This window comes from Pyxicephalus adspersus, chromosome 7 (assembly GCF_032062135.1).
Source record: "Pyxicephalus adspersus chromosome 7, UCB_Pads_2.0, whole genome shotgun sequence".
NCBI classification, from domain to species: Eukaryota; Metazoa; Chordata; class Amphibia; order Anura; family Pyxicephalidae; genus Pyxicephalus; species Pyxicephalus adspersus.
The window spans coordinates 42,399,572-42,423,552 of NC_092864.1; the positions used below are offsets into that span (position 1 = coordinate 42,399,572).

At 36.2% G+C, this 23,981-nt stretch overlaps 1 protein-coding gene across 1 annotated transcript in view; it reads right to left on the reverse strand.

Moving 5' to 3' along the window:
• The window catches only part of PLA2R1 (phospholipase A2 receptor 1), a 56,447-nt gene that overhangs the window by 11,429 nt on the left and 21,037 nt on the right, over window positions 1–23,981 (reverse strand). Inside the window, exons 11-22 of the mRNA XM_072419088.1 lie at window positions 22,631–22,839; window positions 20,608–20,753; window positions 16,335–16,419; window positions 14,036–14,168; window positions 11,136–11,171; window positions 9,708–9,865; window positions 8,535–8,602; window positions 7,740–7,846; window positions 4,690–4,841; window positions 3,229–3,343; window positions 2,063–2,193; window positions 438–567 (exon numbers count right to left, since the gene is read on the reverse strand). Of these exons, the coding sequence (XP_072275189.1) occupies window positions 438–567; window positions 2,063–2,193; window positions 3,229–3,343; window positions 4,690–4,841; window positions 7,740–7,846; window positions 8,535–8,602; window positions 9,708–9,865; window positions 11,136–11,171; window positions 14,036–14,168; window positions 16,335–16,419; window positions 20,608–20,753; window positions 22,631–22,839 (1,470 nt within the window). The remainder of the gene's footprint in view (window positions 1–437; window positions 568–2,062; window positions 2,194–3,228; window positions 3,344–4,689; window positions 4,842–7,739; window positions 7,847–8,534; window positions 8,603–9,707; window positions 9,866–11,135; window positions 11,172–14,035; window positions 14,169–16,334; window positions 16,420–20,607; window positions 20,754–22,630; window positions 22,840–23,981) is intronic.

Genomic DNA, 23,981 nt, shown 5'->3' on the forward strand with positions numbered 1-23,981 from the left:
AATTACTAGTGTATGGGGAGCATGGTGGCTCAGTGGTTGGCACTCTTTTTTTTAGTAGTGCTATATTACAGGTTTGAATCTCAGCCAGGACATTATCTGCATAGAGTTTGTAGGTTCTCACTGTGTCTGTGTGGGTTTCCTTCGGGTACTCAAGTTTCCTCCCACTTTCCAAAAACATGCAGTTAGGCTAATAGGCTTCCCCCCAAAAAACTGTCTTAATGACATATGACTATGGTAGGGACATTAGATTGTGAGCCCCTTTTAGGGACAGTTAGTGACATGACTATGGACTTTGTAAAGCTTTGCGTAATATGTCAGTGCTATAAAAATACTGTATATAATGGTGTAGATTGTAGCCAATAGATCAAACAAACAATACTTACGTAAAGTTAATTAAAAATGGTATTGGGTGTGAATCTGTAGGACCAACACTTTACCTTGCTCTTTCTCACAAATAAATCCATAGCCTTCATGACTACAATTTTCTAGATGCCACTTCCCAGCAGGAATAGTATTGTGATCAGCAGATATTGCAGCACATTTGTGATCCTGAAGGCTTACTGAATTCTACAACAACACACAACATAACTGTAGGCTTCATCTTAATATAAACATTGTTAACATATAATTATTAATATTTACTTTATAAGATCAAATATGTGACAACAAATGGCTATTTTTACTAAATAAAACACAGAGGTTAGGATGGCCCTCTGTAGTGTTGAACATTAAGCAGTACAGTAGGTAATGGTTTTATGGCATCCAAGGAGCTTTTGGTTGACGTTATTGACCCATGAACAATCGTGTCTAACGGTGTATCAGTAACAAAAACTAAACATTTAAACTTAGGTTGCTAAAAATAGTAAACCTGCAGTCTTACATTTTTGCTTGGCTTATAAATGAATGACCTGTCAGAGGACAAAGTCTGTGGAGCAAACAGTAGAAGAATGAAATCTGTGTGAGAGTCGCAATCTTCCTACAGCAGCCTGAAGTGCACATGGCTAAGTTATTACAGGTAAAGCCAGACAATCAGCAAAGCTTATATTCCCTGGAGAGCTCCAGCTATGAGGACCAAGACCATATCAGACTTGCAGTTGACCCTGTCATTTTACGTCAGGCTCAACAGCAATCCCAACCTCTTCCATTAAACTGCATTATAGAGGTTGGGAACCATACCAGTTGCTTCTGGAAGTTCTTCCTTTGGAGTAAGAACCTCAACTGTAAGAGCCATGCAGACGAATGTGTTAACCTGTGTTGTAGTTTGCTGCTCCTGGTAGCAAAGCACCACTTTGCTATACAACTGGCATTGGCTAAGTGTCCAATTTTCCACGCTCACATGTAAAATGAAGCATCAGGTTGCCTTTACTGAATTTTTCCATCATCAAAAATAAAGCTAAATCAAGTGATAACGCATCAACTATAACACACCTGGTATCTATGTGGATGCAAAAGTTTCTTTAGAAGATTAGTTCTCAGTATTGTAAATCTTTCCAACATTCTCACCCTCCTACACATATTGGGGTTATTTTGGCAGTCTTGACATTTTTTAAAATATTGTTTTGCAGTTGAACTTTGCTCCTCATGGAAGAGTTGCCCAGTGTTATTTTTCATACTGAGGGATAATGGAATGTTGCTAAACTAGAGGAAATAAACCTCACTATTGGGTTGATTTTCTAAAGAAACCTAGGTTGTTCATAAAGCAAACTGAATTTTTGCATAAATTAGTATCATCAATTATTATTACAAAAATATATATTTTTAATAATTATCAATAAGGCCTATCCAAATGTACAAGGAAAAACCACAAGGTCAAAGGTAAAATGTCATTGGGATTTCCTAAAAAACTTTTTCTATTTTTTATGTTTTCTGCAAGCAAAGTGTCACGCCATCACTTTGTAATGACAATGGCCATTGAGTAAGACTGGGAATACAGTAGAAGATATCTTGCCCTAAAAGCTTTAAACTGGCATATGACTTATCTTGCTAAGAATCATAAAATACCTACGATTACATTGATCTTTAAATCATGAACATTTACCATCATTTAGCTACTTGTACTTACATGGTTTACTTTAATTGGATACCAGTTTGTGTATCTGTCTGAAGTGCCATTTTCCCATACATCATAATCATCTCTGCTGAGTCCAAACCAAAAACTGTTCTTCTGCTTAAACAGCTGCATAACTATAAATGCTACAACAAAGAACAAACTGCCTTATTCATCAAAGTGTCTGAAAACAGAACAGTCTATATTGCCCCAGCCAATTATATTCAAACTTGCATTGAAACCCAACAGTGAAATGCTGAAAATTGCTGAGGGGTAATATAGACAATTCTTTTATCTCAGACATTTCAATTAATAAGGCCCAAATTCATTATTAATAATGACCTATTCCATACTGCAGGGTACACAGAGTCTCACATTTCGTACAGTAACTTTTCAATGTTCTGGAGAATATATTTTGTGGTGGTGTGTTTTTTAAAAGAACTTTATTATTGAAAAACAAATATATAAAATATAAATATATACATTTTATAAACCTAATACTCCAGTTTGAGTCCCTTTGCGATGAAAACACTAATGAACATTGCAGTAAATATGTGCACCAATGTGTGTAGTTTTCTCAGACCCTGCTGCTGAACTAACAAATAAATCATAGGGGTCTGTTTATAAAGCAGTGAATCTGACATTCACTGAAAAAAAAAATTATTGGTGGAGAACCTCCATGTTTTTTGAATGGCAGCAATTGATTCTCCACCAGGAAATGTTTCAGTCAATGCCCCTGATTCATCAATGAAATCCGCATGAGTGATCATGAGTGACTTTCAACAATAAATGTGTACTGTAGTCTTCTTCATGGAAAAATAAGACATCCCCTGAAAATAAGACCCAGGGCATATTTTGTCATTTCAAAAAATATAAGAGAGTGCCTTATAATCGGGGAAACAGGGTATATACAGCTGTTATTTTACAAACAGACTTTCTAAACCTTTTTAACATGGGGAACCCTTGAAATAATTTTCAGGTCTTCAGGCCACCCCTACAATAGTTACTATTTACACAGATCACAGTATGTTAGCATTGGGGTCAGTGAGAAGAAAATCTCTTATATTGCTGGCCATTGGGAAGAATGTCACCCTTACAGAGCCAAAAAAATCATTGGCATCGGTTAAACACTGCTTTAGAGCTGGTAAACAATAATATTTAAAACAATCTGTTTCATTTACCTTGTTCTAGATGATCTGAAATGGTAGCCAGCTGACCACCATGTTTCTTGCAGTGGTTAGCAGCAGATTGCCAATCTAGTTTTTCTCCATCTTCAGTTTTATGTACAAGGTAACACTGTTTTTTGATGAAGAAAAAAAACACATTCACATACAGAAAAGCACAGATCATCTGCTTTCTTGCTTTCATCTGCTTTCATGTAACACAGTTTAGGTGTTGGACTTTCAAATGCAAATGCTTGTCCTAATGCATTAAACTACTTAGATTTTTTTGTATATTTTCAATAATTCAGATAAAAGACAACCTTCAGGGGTTTATTTTAGTTTTAGGGCCATTTCTGACCCACATTGAATGCAGTGCTGTTGGGACCATCCTATACAAAAGTCTTGACATGACTGTGGTGGATTGTGGCATGGTTCCAGAAAGTACAATTACTTTTGGCCGTGTGGTTGCTTTCCCTCTAGAGAAAGAACTAAACTATAGCCACAACTGCAGCAGCAAGCGAGCGCAAACAATTATAATTTGCTGTGTGCCAGAGAGTGGCCAACTACATGGTTTTCCACCGCAAGTATGAAAAAAACGCTTTAGGAGGTGTTTATATTGTAACTAGTACAAACATGACTGTCAAGGTCCAGCCCTAGGGGAGCAGCAGGCAAAACTAAACTCCAAAACCATAGACAGCTCCATTTTTCTCCAGATCCCAGCTAGCTGTAGGGCCCACATTCTGGATGGGTAACGAAGAATCAGAAGATATTTTGCCATTTTTAATTGTTTGAATACAAAATGAGTTCCTTCACACTATAGCTAAATCTTTATTATTTTATCCATGCTACATCCACAAGATCATCAAACAACCCTTACCTATTAAACCATTTAAAATCAATCTTCCTGTATACAAGATATGTTTTAGAAATGTGATCATTGAGTCCGGAAAGTCCAATAACACAACATAAAGAGATGTATGTGATATTGAAGAGATGTCTGTGATGTGAAGTATGCACAAAAAAAGGAAAATAAAAACAAATATTCTTAACAATACAGCACACAATCTGTGCATGAGCTATTGTCACTGTAGCACTATAACAGCGGTATCCTTTTGCCAATACTATCCATACTTCTAATTATGCCCCTGTGCTATGAGGGCTTTTGGGCCCTTTGGCCATATAAAGCAGAAGAATCCGTATAGAACAAGTAGCCAGGTTTAGTGATATCCTTTTATTGTTTATTAGCCTGAAATCTGACCATTTACATATAATAGTGCTTTTCTAGCTCCACGGCACCATATTTACCAGCTTGTGAAGCTACAAATTCTATCTAATATCATTTTCTTAATTTTATACAGCAACCGCAGAAGAAAGGGGAATTATATGTGTAATGATTACTTGTGAACCCTTTTATCTTGAAGAGGAAATCCCTTTTAATCACCTCCACTGAATATGGAAAAAAAGGTATCACATATTAACCTTATATCCATAGTACAGCCAATCTACAGGGCAGGTTCCATGTTTCTGCTTGTCATCCTCCTTGGGGATTTCATCTTTCTCTATTCTAAACATTATGCTTGTTTTACAGATTCCTGGATTCATAGCAGAACAGTCTGAAAAACCCCAGAGTCCTAGAAGAGACAGCTTTCTAAAGTTACTGACACAACACAATACATTAACTGTAATCTTAGTTATGCCTTCCCCACAAACCACCCACTCAACACCTCCAGTGACTGCTGGAAGACATAAGTAGAGTGTTAGTACTGTATATTAAATATTTCACAAATATGATTATTTCTCTCACTAAGCAGATGAAAAAACATGTCCAAACAAGTAAGGGATGCAAATACCAATGATAAGCACACTGTATGTTTGCAAACCCCAAATATTGCTCAGTAGTCTATTAATATAAAGCAATTGTACATACTTTAGAAATTATATTCCAAGGGTAATATACATTAGGGGGGTAATTGATGATTTATTCATTTGGTCAAACCAGAGATCAAAAACCAGTTAGAATATTAACTGATTTTATGATGCCAATATGCACCAGCCAGATGGAGTGAATTTTAATTTTAAGAATCTCAAACCAGAGATTTAGGCATGAAGTTTTGAGACATGAGAAGAAACAAACATTTCACTACAAGCACCTTGCCCGATGTCTTTCTGCTTGTTTTCACTAGGTAAAAAAACTTAAAAAAGGAGGAATAAAATTATCTACAGTCCCACAACCAATGCCTCTGATCTTTTTGCTGTCTCATAGAGCTACCACCAAATGATTCTTAGGAGTGTCTAGAGACCCAGTCCTGACAACAACTACGTCAACTCACAAGGATGATTAAGAAGTTAAATCCAATGTAGTTCATCCTAGAATGGCATTAGCAAGGATGTATTTGTTGCAGGTAAAAAGTCATTACAGTATAAGAAAACAGATAAGATAAGGTAACAGTACACTAAAAATCCTTTAGCCAGTGTCATTTTGAAATAGTGCAAAGATTGGGGACACTGGCATCGAGCCAGGTAAATAACATTACTCTTCTTTAAAAGGCTATGTTTGAACCCGCCCTTACTCAAATTATTCCTTGAAAAATTATGGTTTGTATTCCAAATGGAATGGTAAGAGGCCTCTTTATCTAAAGAATCATCTCGGGTTGAGGGTTTCTTTGAAGTCTGGGAATCATATATAGCTACCCTACCAATTGACATACCAAAAATAATTATTTTTACTTTTGAAATGACTGCCTGGTATGCCTATCGTCTTTTGGGAAACTATACCCCAATCCTCTGTTAGTATCCATGGCTAGTTTGAGCCAATGAGAGTCCACTATGAAACACAGTTTAGTAGATTTGGACTTATGTTTATCGACAATAAAACTGATGTTTCTCACTCTGGACTGGGGGGAAGAGGATTGCTGAATACATTCTGTAACTGTACTATATTATGTTGTACTATTCTGGGTGCATTGTGTTATTCATCCTAATCCCAATGATTCTCTACTGTTATTTTCTTCATTACCATGTCCAATGCATTATGTTCTGTTACAATATTTTTACTATCATTTTTCCTTTATAAAACTAATAAAAATATTTTATAAAAAAGTCTATTTTTAATTCTTGTTTGTGCAAGAATTATTTCAATATTAATGGTAATTTTTTCAAGTATCACAGACGAATCAAGGGACTTTTTAGGCACAAGTTGTAAAATAAATAAAAAAATATAGCCTTTATTTTTGATCATTAAAAGTATACGTAAAAAATGCACAACAATGAGCACATATTAATATAAAAACATGTATATTAACCATTTCACAACATGGTCTCTCATAGATTAGATAAAATCTTTTTACTTTCGACGCAATTCCGGGGCCAAGCCCTGCTTTATCAGGAAGGATCAGAGACCTATCAGATAAATGGAGATCCGCAATATCTAATTTACAGTTCAACCTATTTGCTGAAATTCATAAATGCTCTCCATTAAATATATATTTTACATACCAATTTTTGTAGAAAGGTACTGACAACAACACTCTAAGGTGGATATCTCCTCCAAACAAAAAGAGTACTGACTCCAAACCAAACATCCGTGTAGTATGAAGAAACAACCAGAGGTGAGCCTAGGTGTCTTCAATCCAGTTTACCTAGAGGTAAACTGGATGTATTTCATCCAAATACATTGTGCAATTAGTTAATTGGTTCATAGAAAACAAACACTCTAACATGGCTCCTGAATATATGTTTCTCTAGTAATATAACCTATATCTAACAATATATCCAGCTGTATTTTATTTTTCACTATGGATACTCTAGAGTGGGCTTTAGAGTAACAGCTTCGTACTATAATGACTACTATGTAACATAGATGTTTTAAATCCATATGTTTTTTCAGAGACATGTCATAAAACAGTTTCATGTTCAATGAACATTGCAGGGGATTCTCAGGACATTGAATCATTGCAAGAGATTTCATGCACCTAGGCTCACCTCTGGTTGTTTACTCATACTACACGGATGTTTGGTTTGGAGTCAGTACTCTTTTTGTTTGGAGGAGATATCCACCTTGGAGTGTTGTTGTCAGTACCTTTCTACAAAAATTGGTATATATAAATTGAGCATTTATAAATTACAGCAAATAGGTAGAACTGTAAATTAGATATTGCGGCTCTAAATTTATCTGATAGGTCTCGGTTCTTTCCTGATGAAGCGGGGCTTTTTATCGGGATGTGGCACATTGGAGTAAACTCTATGATTTGACCCCTAACAACAAAAATATATATATATCAATATTAATGATGTTTTAAAAAATATTCACTGTAAAGTTAAAATTAAATGAGCTATTAAAGCACCTTTATGTACTAAAAAAGAGCCCTTTTTTTTAGTGTAAAGCACTATAGTGCATTGTAATGTGTTGCATTCAAACCTATGGCACTGCAACTCATATTAAATATGTTATGCACATTTTACTACAATACAAAGATTTGTAATTCTGTTAGTATGATGATGCAGGAACAAGCCCATCTTGTAGCACCAACCTGTGTCTGACATGATGTAAGCACACTGCTGTCCTCTTATAGATAAATCGCTGCTTTCTGGCTCTTTTTCCCAGTTACTATAGATAAGAGGTGAGCCATCCTTCCATCTGCCAGCAATTAAACAAAAAGTATTTAAAGATAAACTGTCATACATCATCACAATACTTACTTATGACACATTAGAGCTGGTAAATAAGTTGCTGATATTTGTGTCGTATAGTGATTTAGCTACTATCAACCTGCAAGCGAAGTTGGTGCTTTCTGAACCCATATTATGGTTGCTTTGTTGTGATTTTTTAGTCTGTTTCATGTTATGGAATTTTGAAAGCTCTCCTATGGTGTAAATAGGAAAATCAGACTGGATAATGTCTTGGTCATACAGAGTGTTTGTGCCACAGCACATACAACTACCCTCGGACATATAGTGCATTCATAGATAGCAAAAATGTAAAAGCAAATTCACTTATATCCTGCATATTTCTTGCTTTATACTACTTATTAGTTCCCATTGTTCAATAAAAAAAGAAGTACTAGCCTTATGCACAGAGATTCTGCCTGCCATATCACACTTTGATTCTGTGTCAGGGTAGGTTAGATGCCAATTACCCATTCCCCGCTTCCCCTATAATTACCCCCTGCTCAGCCTCAGGAGACAAGTAATTCTGCCTCTCATGCCTTTATGAAATGTATTAAAAGTTAAATTAAATGAATCATAGGTTAGGAGGCACAGGATTTGATGATGCTTGTCATTGCTATATCCATGTAAGTTTATGAAAAATAAATATATGAAAATACCTTCGCAAGCCATCATGTGGGTTTTCATACACAATACCAATCCACCATTTCTCTTTAGTTTTTGAAATCTACAAGCATAGTAAACATTGGTTTTAGATGGCAGGTATGCTTTTTAAAGCCCAATTTTAAGCATAGAAAAAAGATTTGTAGTCAGACATCCAAAAATGCTGCATATATTACAGTGTCAAAGAACAACCTCTTAGTTAAGGAAATGTAAAACATATCTTAACCTGAGAACCCAATAAAAAAACTAAAACAAATATAATGTTGCTGAAAAGTACTTAAATGTCACGGCTTCATTATATTTCTTTTGTTCAGTTTTCTCATTCACCCTGTGACTCAGTTCATGGGGTGGTAATGTTCACAGACTTTTTTGTATCTATAGAGGAGCAGCGTTGTCATCTTAGAACAGGAAGTGTGCCAGGAACAGAACAGCTTTTCATCTCAATATAGTCATAACATAGAAGTAGCTTACAGAAGAGAACTGGAAAGCCTGATATCAGTGTTTGAGGTTTCAGTTCAGTGCACAAAAAGCTACAAAGATATTACCATTCTGGTTGAACCAAGGGGTATTTCTTTGTACTTGCAAAAAATGTACTTGGTCTAAAAAAAGGAGCCACCATTTATGGTCTGGTAAACACACAGCATACTTTAACCAATTGCCAGGCTCTGCTAGTTGACCTATTCTGTGAGTCTATAACAGACACAGGACAAGAAGTTTTAGAAAATCCTTGTAATCGGGATAATAATTATAAAAGATATAACATCTTCCCAATAAGCTTGCAAACAGAAATAAGTTTTAATCTTTCCCTCACTAGGGTCCGAATAATGCCAGAAAAATCCCAGGTGTGCAGCAATTGGCGGCCCCGGGTAAACTTACAAATAATAAAAAAGCGTGTATTAGGAAGATGATTTACATGTGTTTCAGAGCATAACGTGATGTGAAATTACTGAGACATCAAGGTCCCCTTTCCAAGGAACAGATACAGAGCTTTGTAGATATGAGCTTGGGAAAACAGGACCCTGATGTCTCCAAAACATTAGTTTATGCTATAAACTCAAATAATTCTTCTGTTTGATACTGGACCACAGAGTGTTTGCTTTTTCATATTGTATACAAGAAAAAACTGATAGTAATGTAAACTCCCCATAAACCAAAAATGTTCTAGCTACCTTTTTTATCTGTCTGTGAATGAATTCTTGCTCAGCTTCCGAATGTATGGAGGCTACGTAGCCTCGCAACCAGCCACATACAAACTGTAATATGTCAAAGTCAGCCCTTGGATCACTGAAAAGATAATTGTTGCCTTGATAAAAAACAAATGGTAATTCTGAAACACAAAGAATACAAAGATTAAAACAGATAGAAAATTTAGGCTCTTTCCATTGCTTTTAATTATTTAGAACTGTTGACTTTTGCATCATGTTAGCCATTCATTATGCGGAAAGTTTGTAGTTCAAGTGATGCCCTTTGTTGGATAACTTGAGTTGTTAAAAACACAAGTTTTGAGGATTTGCTCAAATCCATTTACATAGGGCTGTAATTGTTGAGAGAACCCATATAAATAACTTTGTGTATAAATATTAACTAGGCAGAACCAATGCAATTGACCAATGCAGGATATCACTTGAACAATAACTGAAGGCAATAAATCAAACATTACACATTTTTGAAGGGGAGCATATGGTATAGAACCCCTCTACCTAAAAATTGGTAAACTTTTTTTATTTAGATAAAAAAACCTAAAGTTGATACATTCCTAAACTCACCCACTTCTTTCAATGAGGACTGGTGCAAATTTTCCCCACTCAACCCCTACCACAGCCATGACAAAACTCTGCAAAGTGCCTCATATGTTCCCCTTACCCTGCCAGCAATTTTGGCATTATACCTTGATTAGGGCTGCAACCTGGAACATCTACCTGTAAATTCATTAGTCTCTGGGGGATGCCCTAATGAAGATTTGGTGGTCTACCTAGACTTTATACCTGCGTCATTTTTAGGGCTTATACTTTTTCCTTCATGTAGCACTAAGTATCTGTATCTAGGCTAGCATTCCACTAAACATTGGCCCTCTCATTTATGTTGTTTCTAAGTTTTTGCATTGTGGACTACCTGTTGAAATGCTGTTCAAAAGTAACAATTTCACACCCATCATTAGCTAAATGTTTATTTTAAAACAGCAGAAAAAACACAGCTATGCTGCCCAACCAGTAAACAGTTGGTCTATCCACAACGTCTTCACAATCACATTTGCAGTCAGTACAGCAGTGGGACGAGCTCTGCCAATGAGCATACAAATATTATTATTATTATTAATATTAATAAACTGTATTTGGCAAAATGTATGGAATTGTGTATTGTGACATCCAGTCATTGCTTTTATCTAGCTTTTAAACTTCATTGTTTTAGGCCAATTTAGCATAAGATGGTACAGTAAATGTTTTTTGGGGAAAGGACATATATAATATATATATTATTATATATTTACTCCAAAATGTTTTAATGTACTATGTAATGTTTGATGTCCTTTAAATAAAAAATACCATCAAGTGGGTGATGCTGAGAAAAAAGAAATACAACTTTATCTTAATACATACCCATATTATGCCAATCTGGAAACTTAGGTATGACCCCTAGAAGAAAAGAAGGAATATTATAAATAAATATATATATATATATATATATTTATATATATATTAAAAGAAGGCTGATTTGAAAACTAAACATTTTAAATACTTGAATGGTAATACTTTTGCGTGTACTGGGCTCATTTTTTTAAGAGTAACTGCCATAAATAAAAATAACAAAAGATATAAAAGCAATGTATACTGCAATATCTGTAGTCCAGAGCTATCCCACAGGGCATCATGACTTCTCAGGTTAGCAGTCTTTGCAGGTCTTTGCAGTGCTAGGTCCCAGGTTTGAAACTCAGCCAGGACGCTATGTGCAGGGAGTTTGTAGGTTCTCCCTATGTTTGTGTGGGTTTCCTCAAGGGAATCCAGTTTCCTCTCATATTCACCTTACACTGTGTAATGACAAATGGCTATGATATGGACCTTAGTGTAATGACCATGGACTTTGTAAAGGGTTGCATTATATGTCAGCACTATATAAATACTGTGTGTAATAATATTAATAATCTCTGTTGTACTTCCTTTCCTCCATTAGATATCCTTTGCATTGCAGCCAATATCATTCACTGCACATTATCTGAACCTAGGTCATCAAAGTAAGGAAACTCAGCACAATGATAAGCTGAGAAATCTGTTTTCTTTCGATCAACATGGTTTTTGTTAGCATACAAAGTGATTGGCTTATTGTGCTTCTTTTCCCTCTCCCAACCCAGGGACTGCAAGAGGCTTTTACTAAGACAAACTTAGGCATTTACACAGCTTGCATTTAAAAATGTTGTAATAATGACTGAAGTGTAAAGTTCTCAAAGACTGGAGAAGATAGACTATCATGGGAGAACCTGGGTAATCCAGCAAACTTGGAATGGATCTGGTGAAGGCTGAAAACATTTGCCAACTAACAGCAAATGATTTTCAGGAAGTCCATTGCAGGTTTGCTGCATTGCACTGGTTCTCCCATGATGGTCTATTTTCACCAATCTTGAAACGCTTTAATAAAATCAGGCCCCATGCTGATTGATTCACATAAATGTAAGCTTGTGAATTTATGCTATTTCTTTTCTAACAGGTGTTGTCCTATGGAAACATGTACAAGGAACTATATTATCTCTGCATTTGCATTTTATTTGGCTTGTCTGGGTCATTTGAATCGGTTAGTTTACCTTGTACTAAATTCACCTAAATAAAAGACCATGTATTGATTGTTGCGTCGTGTGCTACACAGCTTCTTAAATATTATTAAATATGATTAAATATTTATTAAATTTGATCATCTAATCCACCATAGAACAAATTCACTTTTTTTAGCTATACCTAGGGCAACTAAAGCAGATCTTATAAAATCAACTTGGTTTATATTTCCTTTACTCAGTTATCAGAGCTATAATCAGTATATAAAAGGTCCCTTCATCTTTGCTAACTTAGGAGATGCAGTTCAGACATTCTGTACTATTCTGCAACACTTTAGGATGCATTAATTTTAAAAGGATGAAAGTAAAATTGGAACCACAATTAATTCCACCATTCCACCATTAAAAGTTGCAAGCAGAATTCCACCATTAAAAGTTGCAAGCAGGTTGGGATTTTATTACAGAAGGGACAGACGATGTTCCTATTGCAACAAAACCTACTTACTTGCCTGTTTGCAATCTTTTCTTTTTAAAGCACACTGAACTGTGCATGCAAAGCTAAGTGTACAATGCAGAGTATCCCAGCAGACCATAGGGATAATAAATTATATTTTACATCACTTCAGTCTGACCAATCAAGATGACTGAAAATGCAGAACTGGATGAAGATGATGGCACACATAACTAAATGGGGTTATTTCATTGCATGTTCAAAAACTTAATCTACAGACATGTTCTAAAGATTGTTTTAAGAAAAAGCTGGATGCATTTCTAGATACACAGAATAAAACCAGGTATTAAAAATTAAAAGAAATGATACCAGACACTGCTGATCCAGCAAAAATCTGATTGCCATTGGGAATCAGAAAGGATTTTTTTTTCCTGTTGGAGTAAATTGAACCATTTTATTTTGTTTTGTTTGCCTTCCTCTGGATCAGTTGTGCATATATGTTTCTACCTGGAATATTTAGGTTTTCTAATATATTTATGTATTTCTCTAATGGTTGAACTGAATGGACTTGCGTCTTTCTTCAACCTGACTATGTAACTATGTGATTGCAGAAAAGACATTGTCATGCAAAAATCATGCGTGCTTGCAATTGTTTACTTGCAATGTTTAGTTGTGGTTTGAAACATGACAAATGGAAACATCTTTTTAATTTAGTGCATGTGTGTTGCCTTGCCACTGTAGTTTTACATGCATGACACAGCAACCTTTCATTAATTGTGTATCATACTCATCTCTCAGAACCCTAAAGGTGTCCACATCAGAGAGAGTTGGTCTTGTTCAATCATTTCTACTAAAAGAACATTCCTATGCAAGTTGGCCTGCTGGCAAAAGATGCTTCCTGATTGTATCTTCATAGGTAAAGAGGGAGAGTTGACCAACCCAAATGGATTTTTCCTGGACTGATTTTTTTTTCCTGGAGCAGTTGTCTCTTGGTTGTTCCCCCTCCCCTTTATTATTAACAAACTTGAACATTCACCAAGTGTATGCATCCTTGTTTTTGCAATCAATGCTCATTCATTCTAGAAATGCTTCAGTAGTTGATTTGACTATGCATGGTCAATCACCATTTTGATTGGCACCATTGGACAATAATTTTTAAGTTTGTGCCAATGTGAATAAAACAGCTTAGCTAGCACTGGAATAATGCTAGCATTTGTGCGAGACATAAAAAGAGGATCAGGGTATAAAGTGAACACCAGCTTTTCATATACGTTATAAAATTGTACCTTTTGGAATTTTGCAGACCCATTCCAGCTTTTCCTCACAATCTGTTGCAACAACTGTCTTGTTTGCTCTAAACGCTGCACAGCGCACAGAGTCTCCACCAAGGTTTATATTTGGCAAATATGCAGATGCAACCTGCAACACAAGGATGATAAATAAATCTTCTGGGTTTGCACCTATGACAATAATAATAAAGCCAAGCCACCAGAATAACAACCAGGCAACTAGCATGTACAGTATGAAAAATTAGAGATGGCAGCCTACGTATAATTCAAAGGTTTCCTTTAATTTATATTTACAGCCAAAATGTTTCTTTTCTTTCTTCAGTGGGAAACAGTAGAAACTTATAGAACATTGATCAGATTTTTATTGCTTTCTTTTATTCAGCATTTTGAACCTAATGCTGTTGGCCATTGTCACCACAGGAAGTAATAGGAGATCTAAAATGTTACCAGAACAGGAACAGAACAGGAAATACATGTACTACGTGCACAATAGACAGTAATATACTTGTACTGCTATTATCTTAAAACAGGAAATTTGGCAACACCACGAACGTGGTTAGTGAGTTGAGTTAAATTGACAAATTTATATATGAAAGGCTCTTTGAATAAAACAAAAAGTAAGGCAATATTTAATTTATTATGTACCATGTACGTTTTTGGAGGGTGTTAATTCACACAGTAAAAACCTAGTAATAAATAAACCTTGAAACCCATATACGTGTCTATAGGAGCGCACCATTTTAGTTCTGGAAAGGCTGAACAGAATTTTGGGCAGATTGTGGTCTTCTGCGTGCAATGTTCATGCTTAATATGACACTCTGCTCAGGTAGGTGGGTTATAACATAGAATAGAACAAAAAGAAGAGAATGTTCCATAAGGGAGGTTGTTCCATACTGTGAGATTGTAAAGTCAGATCAATCTGAGGTGTGCCCAGCCTATGGCATGAAGATAAATTAGAAGAAAAAGAAGGGAAGACTGTTTTATGGCACTATAATTCTTTTCAGTAAAAGGATGTAGTCCAAAAATCATAAACTCAAGTAAAATTCAACAGTATGCAACAGTATGCACAGTATCCTGTGATAGGGATTGATATGTGAGAAATGACCTTTGATTCTGATAGAACAGTTCTGAGTTTCAGAGTTTCTCTTGGTTTGTACTGTCAACTAAAAAGGTTGATGACTGGCTAGAAGATATGTGTACATTGTTGATATATTAGGCAAGGTGAGGTTGAATGTATTGTTTTTAGGATTGTTATATTGAGAAAGGCCTTTATGCTGGCTGGCTGCTGTCAGGCTGTGTGCCTTTCTCTATCCCTATCACAGGGGGCTCATTGCCATATAATCTTCATCTCAAACCAATTATACCTTACTCATTCGCTATTCACCTGCAGCCAACCTCCAAAACCAGACTTCACTTGCCTGTACTGACTGGCATGCCGTGATTGCATTCAGACCTATTTGCTATTGGTTCTCCAATATCCCCTGAGGAAGCCCTCCGGGGCGAAATGCGTCGGGAGGGAGACCAACATTCGCTGCTACAACTAAGAGATCACTGATCCCAAACTAAGTTCAGTTAGTACTTTCCTAAGTTGATGTATGTTTTAACATAATAACAAGTGTATGTACTTGTGACAGGGTCTTGCAGTGCCTGTCAAAAAAGGTCTGGGATGGGGTATATGTAGCACCCAGATTGAGATATTACCTGTAATAAAGGCTCCAGGGAAAAAGAGTGGTCATTTGTTTGTAGAGGTTTTAAAGAGAAAAAAATCAGTTTATGATTTTTGGACTTAATAAATAGATACTTTTAACTGAAAAGATTTATAGGGCCATACAAAAGCCTTCTCTTTCCTTTCTCTTCTAACCTAATATATAGAATAGATATAAAACACTAGAGAGTGCCGGTTAGTGAACATTTAGGGAAAGTAGTAGAGATGGGGCTACATGGTGACAGTTAGGAAACCTTAATCTTGCTCTCGTATACCTCCTTAGCCACCCTATTGATCTCTCCTACCCATCCATGTGATAGATGATACTGATCAATAGGGATGCTTGAGAGGTAGAAGAGGAAAGAACCAAGGCCAAGGGTGTACTATGAAGCTGCTTTTTCTCATGTAAAGCTCCATTCATGTGTTGTTTTTTCATCTTATGCTCAGTTTGAAGTGCTCAAATTAGAAGCAAGTTTCTTTTAAGTCTCAGCTGGTCAGCTCCAAATGTCAAAAGAATTAAAAATAAAACCGTAGACATAATTATATATTTTGAAGCATGCAAGTAAGCCTTTGATTGGTGATAATACATACCGGAGTTCCATCAGACCACTGCCAAGACCCTTCAAAAAATGGATTACTATTACTAAATCCAATCCAGAATTGTCTGTGGTCCTCACTGTAATAAACCAGAGGAGAATTTTACTGTTATCGATTGCAAAACTGAACTCTAGAAGTCCTTTTGTCCCCAATTGTATTGTCTCTTGCTCTCCCCTTTGCATTAATTTGATCTAGGTTCTACTAATTATGGAGATATAAATTGTGGAGATTTAGAATACAGAGTGAGCATTAGAATAGTCTGCATTAGGCAGGCTGTTGTGATTTATTTCAGGAAGGAATATATACAGCATCCTTTTGGCTCCTTGTAACAGCCCTGACTTTCTTGGCATTGTTTTTTTAGAGTCTCAAGCATTTGACCACACAAAACAACAGTTGGGAAACAGAGATAAAGTGTTGTCAAACCATAACAGAAAGTGCCTAAACAAGGACTTTGGTGACAAGATCAATAAGAAATATTAAACATTTATTTTAAAATGACATGACCCAGGCAGCTATCCCACCCTTTTACCTAGTACAGCAAAATACCCCCCATAACAATACAACACAGGATTAAGACCTCCCTTCCAAGTGGCAAGCCCTCGGAAGCACTGCTCACCGCCTCATCCCTTTTGGGGGACACCCCCGCTGTAACTTATGTTCTTTTTGTCCCCTTCTCTAGGTATTTCAAAGCATTTATGCTGTGCAAAGCAATTTGATGAAGATGTGCAAGTGATTACATAAAGACAATATCAGATGCAATGACAGATGTGCCAATAGTGCAAATCATACTAAGAGTCCTCTGCAACTTCGGGGTCCATTTATATTAGTTCTGGGCCAGGAGGTTACGTGTTCTTTTTTACATTTCAGATCCCACTTGTTAGTATATTTTTTTGTGGCTACAGTTTGCAGAAACAAAAGCTTAGGCATCTACACCAACATCCCTTTACTGAATCAAACCATATACACAGAAGATATGTTCTTAATAGTCCTAACAGGCTTAATATATTCTGACAATTTGTAAATAAGCGTATAAGAAACAGCAGTACATCTATCTCTAATGACAAAATGTGGCCAAAAATGATGCAATATATGGTCTCAGCTGCCAATGCACACAGGTTGTTTATTGGTAAATCCTGACTCCACAAAGAAACAAGGCTTGGGTCAGTAACAATGTTGTGGACACAAAGTGGGAAGCTTGCGGGATATTTGGCAACTCAACAGAAATTTTTTTTACTTTGATATAAACCTGACAAAATATGTCATGAGAGACCAAAAGGGAGAAAACAAGAGAGGTTAAGAACTTTCCTACCATCATTCTTGACATAGTAGTTAAATATTATCACAAGTCACAGTGACCTATTTAGTTATAATAATCGTGGTTACTAACCCATGGAGGGGGGTTGATCTCTAACCCAACAGTAGAGTCAACAAGCATGTTCTCCCTTGTGTGTTTTAAAAAATATTTTAGGCATTTAATAAACATCCATTTTTTTTGCATGAGCAAAATTTTGCCAAGCCCCAGTTTAATCTTACATGAAAGTATTTAATTTTTAATCAGTGTTTCTTCACATTCATTCATGGGATACCTCCTTCATAATCTAATCCACAGAACCAGAGCCTAGGTGACTGATTCCATGCTTGGATGCATTTCAGCTTTGTCAAAGAAGAAAAGGTAAATGCTCACTGAAATCTTTTTTATTGAACTATATCATATTGTGTGAGATGTCCTCCTGACCTCCTATGAGATTTTCATCTTCAGACTCCTAGTTGGCCAAAAAGAGTGACCTGCATGTAGCAATTAATATTCAATTCATGTATCTAGCAGTTGGTATTATAGCTAGAATGCACTGATTTCCAGCACCCAACACAGACTTAGTGTGGGATAATTCTTAGTAGAAATAGAAACTGACAAATAGGAATGAATAGAAGTGATTATGAGTTATGACTGTGAGTGAGTTATGACTGTGTGATGAGACATACTGGGCCTATGATGTAAAGAACTCAATCAGCCACTATAGAAAAAGAACAAATAAAATTTGTGATGAAAAAGACTGAAACAGTGGAAACTGGTAAGATGGTGTTGGAGTGAACAAATATTAATTTAAATATATAAATAATATAAAGTTGGAAGCATTAGTAGTGTCAGTTGTTTGTGAATGTACTGCAAGGTTTAATACCAAGAAAGCCATCCAATAACACCACTTTCGTTTAATTTTTCAGCTGTTGCCTTGCAATTAGCAGCCACATTGTCAGCCTGCTGTGTGTGCTTCAGTTGGCCCCCTATCAGATAGGGAGTCCAAGAGCCAACTGAAAAGGCTCTCACAGCAGGTGAATAAAGCTGCTGCTAATTGCGAGGCAGTAGTTAGCGCTGTCAGCCTGCAAGAGTAAGTGCTGTTGCTGCTAGGATTTACAGATAGGAAACTTTGCAATAGATTCACCAAAAATTTTTAGGAAATTTGTATAGAATGAAAAATGATGTCACAATATTGAAATAAAAAATTGGGTTTACAATGAATACAAAAAAGCCTAAACATATTTTGGAATTGTTACACAGCTCAACAAAAATGTTTTTTTTCACTTGCCCAGGAATTTTTAATATATTTAGTGTCCTTCAGGTCTGCTGAATCTAGAAATGACATCAATTTAATTGAATTGGCTCTAGTTTTTGTGATACGGGAATCGGAATAGACGATTTTACCAACAACAAATGTTAACACAGCATATTATTATCAATCCTTATTTACACCGATGTTTTGCATTTTATATATTAAATGTAGCATTATTTTCATTTCATTTGCCTTCTTTTTATTCATATATTTTCTTTTTTTTACAGAAATAGGAGTTCTTCAAGAAGAAGTTTTTTAAATGACCCTAATGTATTTTGCTACCTTTGTGGTAAATATTCTCAGCATGAACAGAGAAGAAACATTACAGAATTTGTGAAACAAGCATATCTTGCATATTTTGGTATTAAACTGTGGGACAAAGATAAGTATTGGGCTCCCCATATGGTATGCAAAACTTGTGTAGAGTGTCTACGTCAGTAGAAAAATGGAAAACTGAAAAGTTTGAAATTTGGTGTACCTATGGTATGTCAAGAGCCCCAAAATCATCATAAGGATTGCTAATATTGTGCTGTGAATGTAAAAGGTTTCAATCGTTAAAAGAAAAACAAGTGGAAGTACCCTGATTCGGAATCAGCAAGACGACCTGTGCCGCATGGTGCTGATGTTACCATACCAGTGTTCAGTACACTCCCTGATATTCCTGTATTTGACATGGAGGATTTACAGGGTTTGGAGTGTAATCCAGGAGTTAGCAGTGGAAGAGAATATGAAGGAAGTGTTTCATCAAACCAGCAGTTCTCCCAAGAAGAGCTCAATGATTTATTACGTGTTCTAAGTCTGTCAAAAACAAGCATCTGAACTTTTAGCATCCAGGCTAAAAGAAAAGAACTGTCTGAGACCCGAAGTTAAAATACCTGTACATAGGACAAGAGAGGTGACACTCCTACCATATTTCAGTGAAGATGGAGACTTTGTGTACTGTTGTAACATCCCTGGACTACTAGCCCATATGAGAGTACCAGAATACCGAGCAGAAGACTGGCGGATTTTCATAGACAGTTCCACTCGAAGCTTGAAATCCGTTTTACTGCATAATAGCAGCTGCTATTCATCAATTCCAATTGGTCACTCAACAAAACTTAAAAAGAATATGAAAATATCCACAAAAGCTTTGTAATCCTGGATATCAATGGTCCATATATGTTAATTTAAAAATGGTGAACTTCCTACTTAGACAGCAAAGTGGATATACAAAGTACCAATGTTTCATCTGCTTGTGGGATAGTAGAGCAAAGCAGTATCACTGGAAAAAAAGTGACATGACCTCCAAGGGAAAATAGTAAAAAAGAGGCAGCGAACATCGTTAATGAGCCAATAGTTGACAAAGAAAAAATCATTCTCCCTCCACTACACATAAATTTGGGATTAATGAAGCAATTTGTTAGAGCTCTAAACAAGGACGGTGATTGCTTCAAATACATTTGTAGATTCTTCCCTGGATTGAGTACCGAAAAATAAAAGCAGGAGTCTTTGATGGACTGCAGTATTGGAAAATGATAAATTATTCAAATTTCACAAGTTACATGAACTTCTTCCTGGCACAGCTATGTCATAGTTGTCTTGGGTAACCATAAAGCACAAAATTATGAAGAACTGGTACAAAACTTGCTCTTAAACTTTAAAAATGTGTACATACATACCAGTTGAACATGGTGCTTAGAAGCTCCGTAACAAACTTCTCTTCATCTAAATGTGAAAAGCTGACGAGATGGGCACCAAGGTCCTGACACAAGCTCTCTGCTTCCTGCCAAGTCCTCTTTCTTAACATTTTCTCATGGTGGAAAACCTGTAGAAAAAGATGTGCAGTCAGATTTCTAGCTACACTGAGAAATGTTCATCTGATGCATCACTGAATAAATTGTATGGGCGTGGACCTGAGGAGATATGACCTGGAGGTCTGATGAAGGTACATCAGATCTGGTTCTCAAATAGGGTACAGGGTTTAGCTCACAAACAGGCAGATTCCAACTTTTATTATTGACTTGTATAGTATATATAGTATATATTTTTATAGCGCCAACGTATTAAACTGCTCCATAAAAAATCCATTGTCATATCACTAACTGTCCCTCAAAGGGCCCCACAGTCTAATGTCCCTACTCAAGTCTTATGTCTTTAACACAATCTAAGACCAATCTTGAATCCTAATGTTTTTGGAATGTAGGTGGATACCACACAAACAAATGAAGAACATAAAGATAGTGTCCTAGTTGAGATTTAAACCTGGGACCTTAGTGCTGCAAAGGCAAGAGTGCTAGCCAAGGAGTCGCCATGCCGCCCACAATAATATGGGTATGCCCAATTCCCCAAAATATTCAATAAAGAAAAATGGAAAAATCTGCACTCTAATAGAAGTCCAAAATATTTTTTTTGTTTACAAAAATCAGTATTTTTCAAAAAGCCCACCATAAACATCTCTTGTTTTGACCCACCACAGGGTTTATCCATAGAGATAGATCTATGGCAGGTGAAGAAAGTGTAAAAATATAAATGTGGAGCCAAATTAATTTAAACCCAGGTCCATATGTACACCTCATGACCCGAATCCACAGTGAGATCCATTATACAGACCCAGACCTAAATGTCAAACCACTTCATATCTCCAAGCATAAATATCCTTACAACAACTATTTTTGACAGCTCCCAAATGAATACGTTTTGGTCTCAAACTGCCTAAACACAAAAGCCTTAGGGGTTTCCTCTGGTGTTTGCTTTTTTTCTTTATAACACATGATATTTTGGCAAATTAAAGTATTGTTTGTAACTTTTACATGAAGAACTTGTTGGTTTATTATATTTATTTGATAGTTATAAAACAACTTCATTTCTGCAGAGCTATTAGATCATCCTTTTTGTTATTTACTGTTAAGTACTAAATAATAAAAAGGATGATCTAATAGCTCTGCAGAAATGAAGTTGTTTTATAACTGAATGTATGAAGTTTATAACTGTATGAAGGGGAGTGATGGTGTACATGTGTTGATATAGTTTAATTTTGGTGAACGTGTAGGCAGGAGGCAATGTGATTATCTTTAGCAGATGGCAAGATTGTTCCATATACTAAGATGATTCACGTTAGTGCAGTCTGTGATCATGTAATAGTTGGAGAATGACTTGGAGTTTAATCAATGACACTTCCTACTGTTCAGGAGAACATTGGGCCTAATTTACTAAAGCTCTCCAAGACTGGAGAGGATACGCTTTCATCGGCTGGGTGATCCAGTAAACCTGGAATGGATCCAGTCCAGGATTCAAAACACTTGCTAGCAAATGACTTTGAAGAAATCCATTTCAGGTTTGCTGGATTACCCATCTTAACTGATGAAAGTGTATCCTCTCCAGCCCTCTCCAGCCTTGGAGAGCCTAAATAAATCAGACTCCTTGTGCTTAATATATACCCCTCATGGGGTCAATATCCACAAATATCCAAAATTATATTGCAGTAGGAATTTAAATTAATAGTATATGGATCATGTTAGACATCTGTGCTCATTTTGATGTGTAGGCTGCCCACACCCCCCTGGTCTATGCTTAGGATACAAAGTCCACATCTCCCATCTTTGCTCCTTGTGCCGCTGATAATGTAACTTTTGGCTATGATGTATTTTAGCAAATTTGGTCCAGCATTACTTGGAAAATATCACAGCAGACATAAATGTTTACCTTATAGCAGTGATCGAGGTGTGCTTCTGAGTTCCATAATGGGGGGCATTCCTGGTCCTTATCGATTGTGGGTATACTCCATTCTTCTTCCTTTGCAGCTGTGGTTAGTGGTTTCTTACACAATGACATTGCAAGGAAACCATTACAGTCTTTCACTTCCCAGTGGCCAAGATGTGGTCTGGTCACAACAACACAACCTCCATTGTGACCTAGATAAGTCTCAAAAGATAATGAACTTAGATAACTTAGGACTAAATTAAGGATCTATCTATCTATCTATCTATCTATCTATCTATCTATCTATCTATCTATCTATCATTTTTAGAATGATACCAGTTTTTCTGTCTGAGTTTAAAATTTACTTGTCTCACCCACAACCGGCTGGTTGCACAATGTAGGAGAAGGAGCTCACTTTGTGTGGTCTATTCAACTACGAAATCATTCTGCTTTTGTTCATTTTTTCTTTTTCTCTGTCAGATTCACTTTTCCCTAATCCGCTTATTTATTTATTTTTTTTGGTTTTGCCCTCCAAATTCTCCAACAGGAACTTTGCTTAAATTCACTAAAAGGTATTTCTAACCTTTTAGATCATAAACTCTATAGACTTGAATAAGAACTGTTGTGCAGGTGTTTGCAAATGCCTGTGCAGGCATTTATAGGCCTTTTTAATGCCTAAAGCCTTTAAAAGCAAAATTCTAACAGCATTGCCCCCTTATAGAATTTAAACTTGACCCTTTCCTGAATAGGAAATAAGGCAACCAGCATGTGTGTTCCTCCTTTCCTGTCTATAAAAGGTCCTTTGGTTTAAATCTTGTTTACCAAAAAAGGAAAGGGGCAAAAAGTGTGTACTCCCCAGGGTGAGGGGGTGGATATCTGGGGGCCCCTTAATAATGTGGGCTTCAAGATTCCAAATAAGCTCCCCTTCCACTTTGTTAAAGATGCCTAACACGCCTGCACAGGCTTTAGCAAACACCTGTACAAGTTTACAGAAACAGTTCCTTTTCAAGTCCATGGAGTTTATGATCTACAATTTTATGATCCTGTTTAATAATAATAATAATAATAATACAAGAGTGAAAAAACCTATAGAGAGAATCTAAGTGACCATGGTATGAAAAGTTTTGATGGGTGACTACAGAGGGCAAACCCCCAAAAACTTAAAAAAGAGGAATGGGGAAAAGCGAATCTGATAGAGAGACCAAACAAACTGAACAAAAAAAAAAAAAAAAAGGATCACAACAAGGTCTAACTGAGGAAAGAAAAATGTATTAATAAACAAATATTTATTCCACCAGTCTACATATGTGCTTGTAGAAGAGCCAGATTGGCTCCTCGTGCTGCCCCTTGTTTT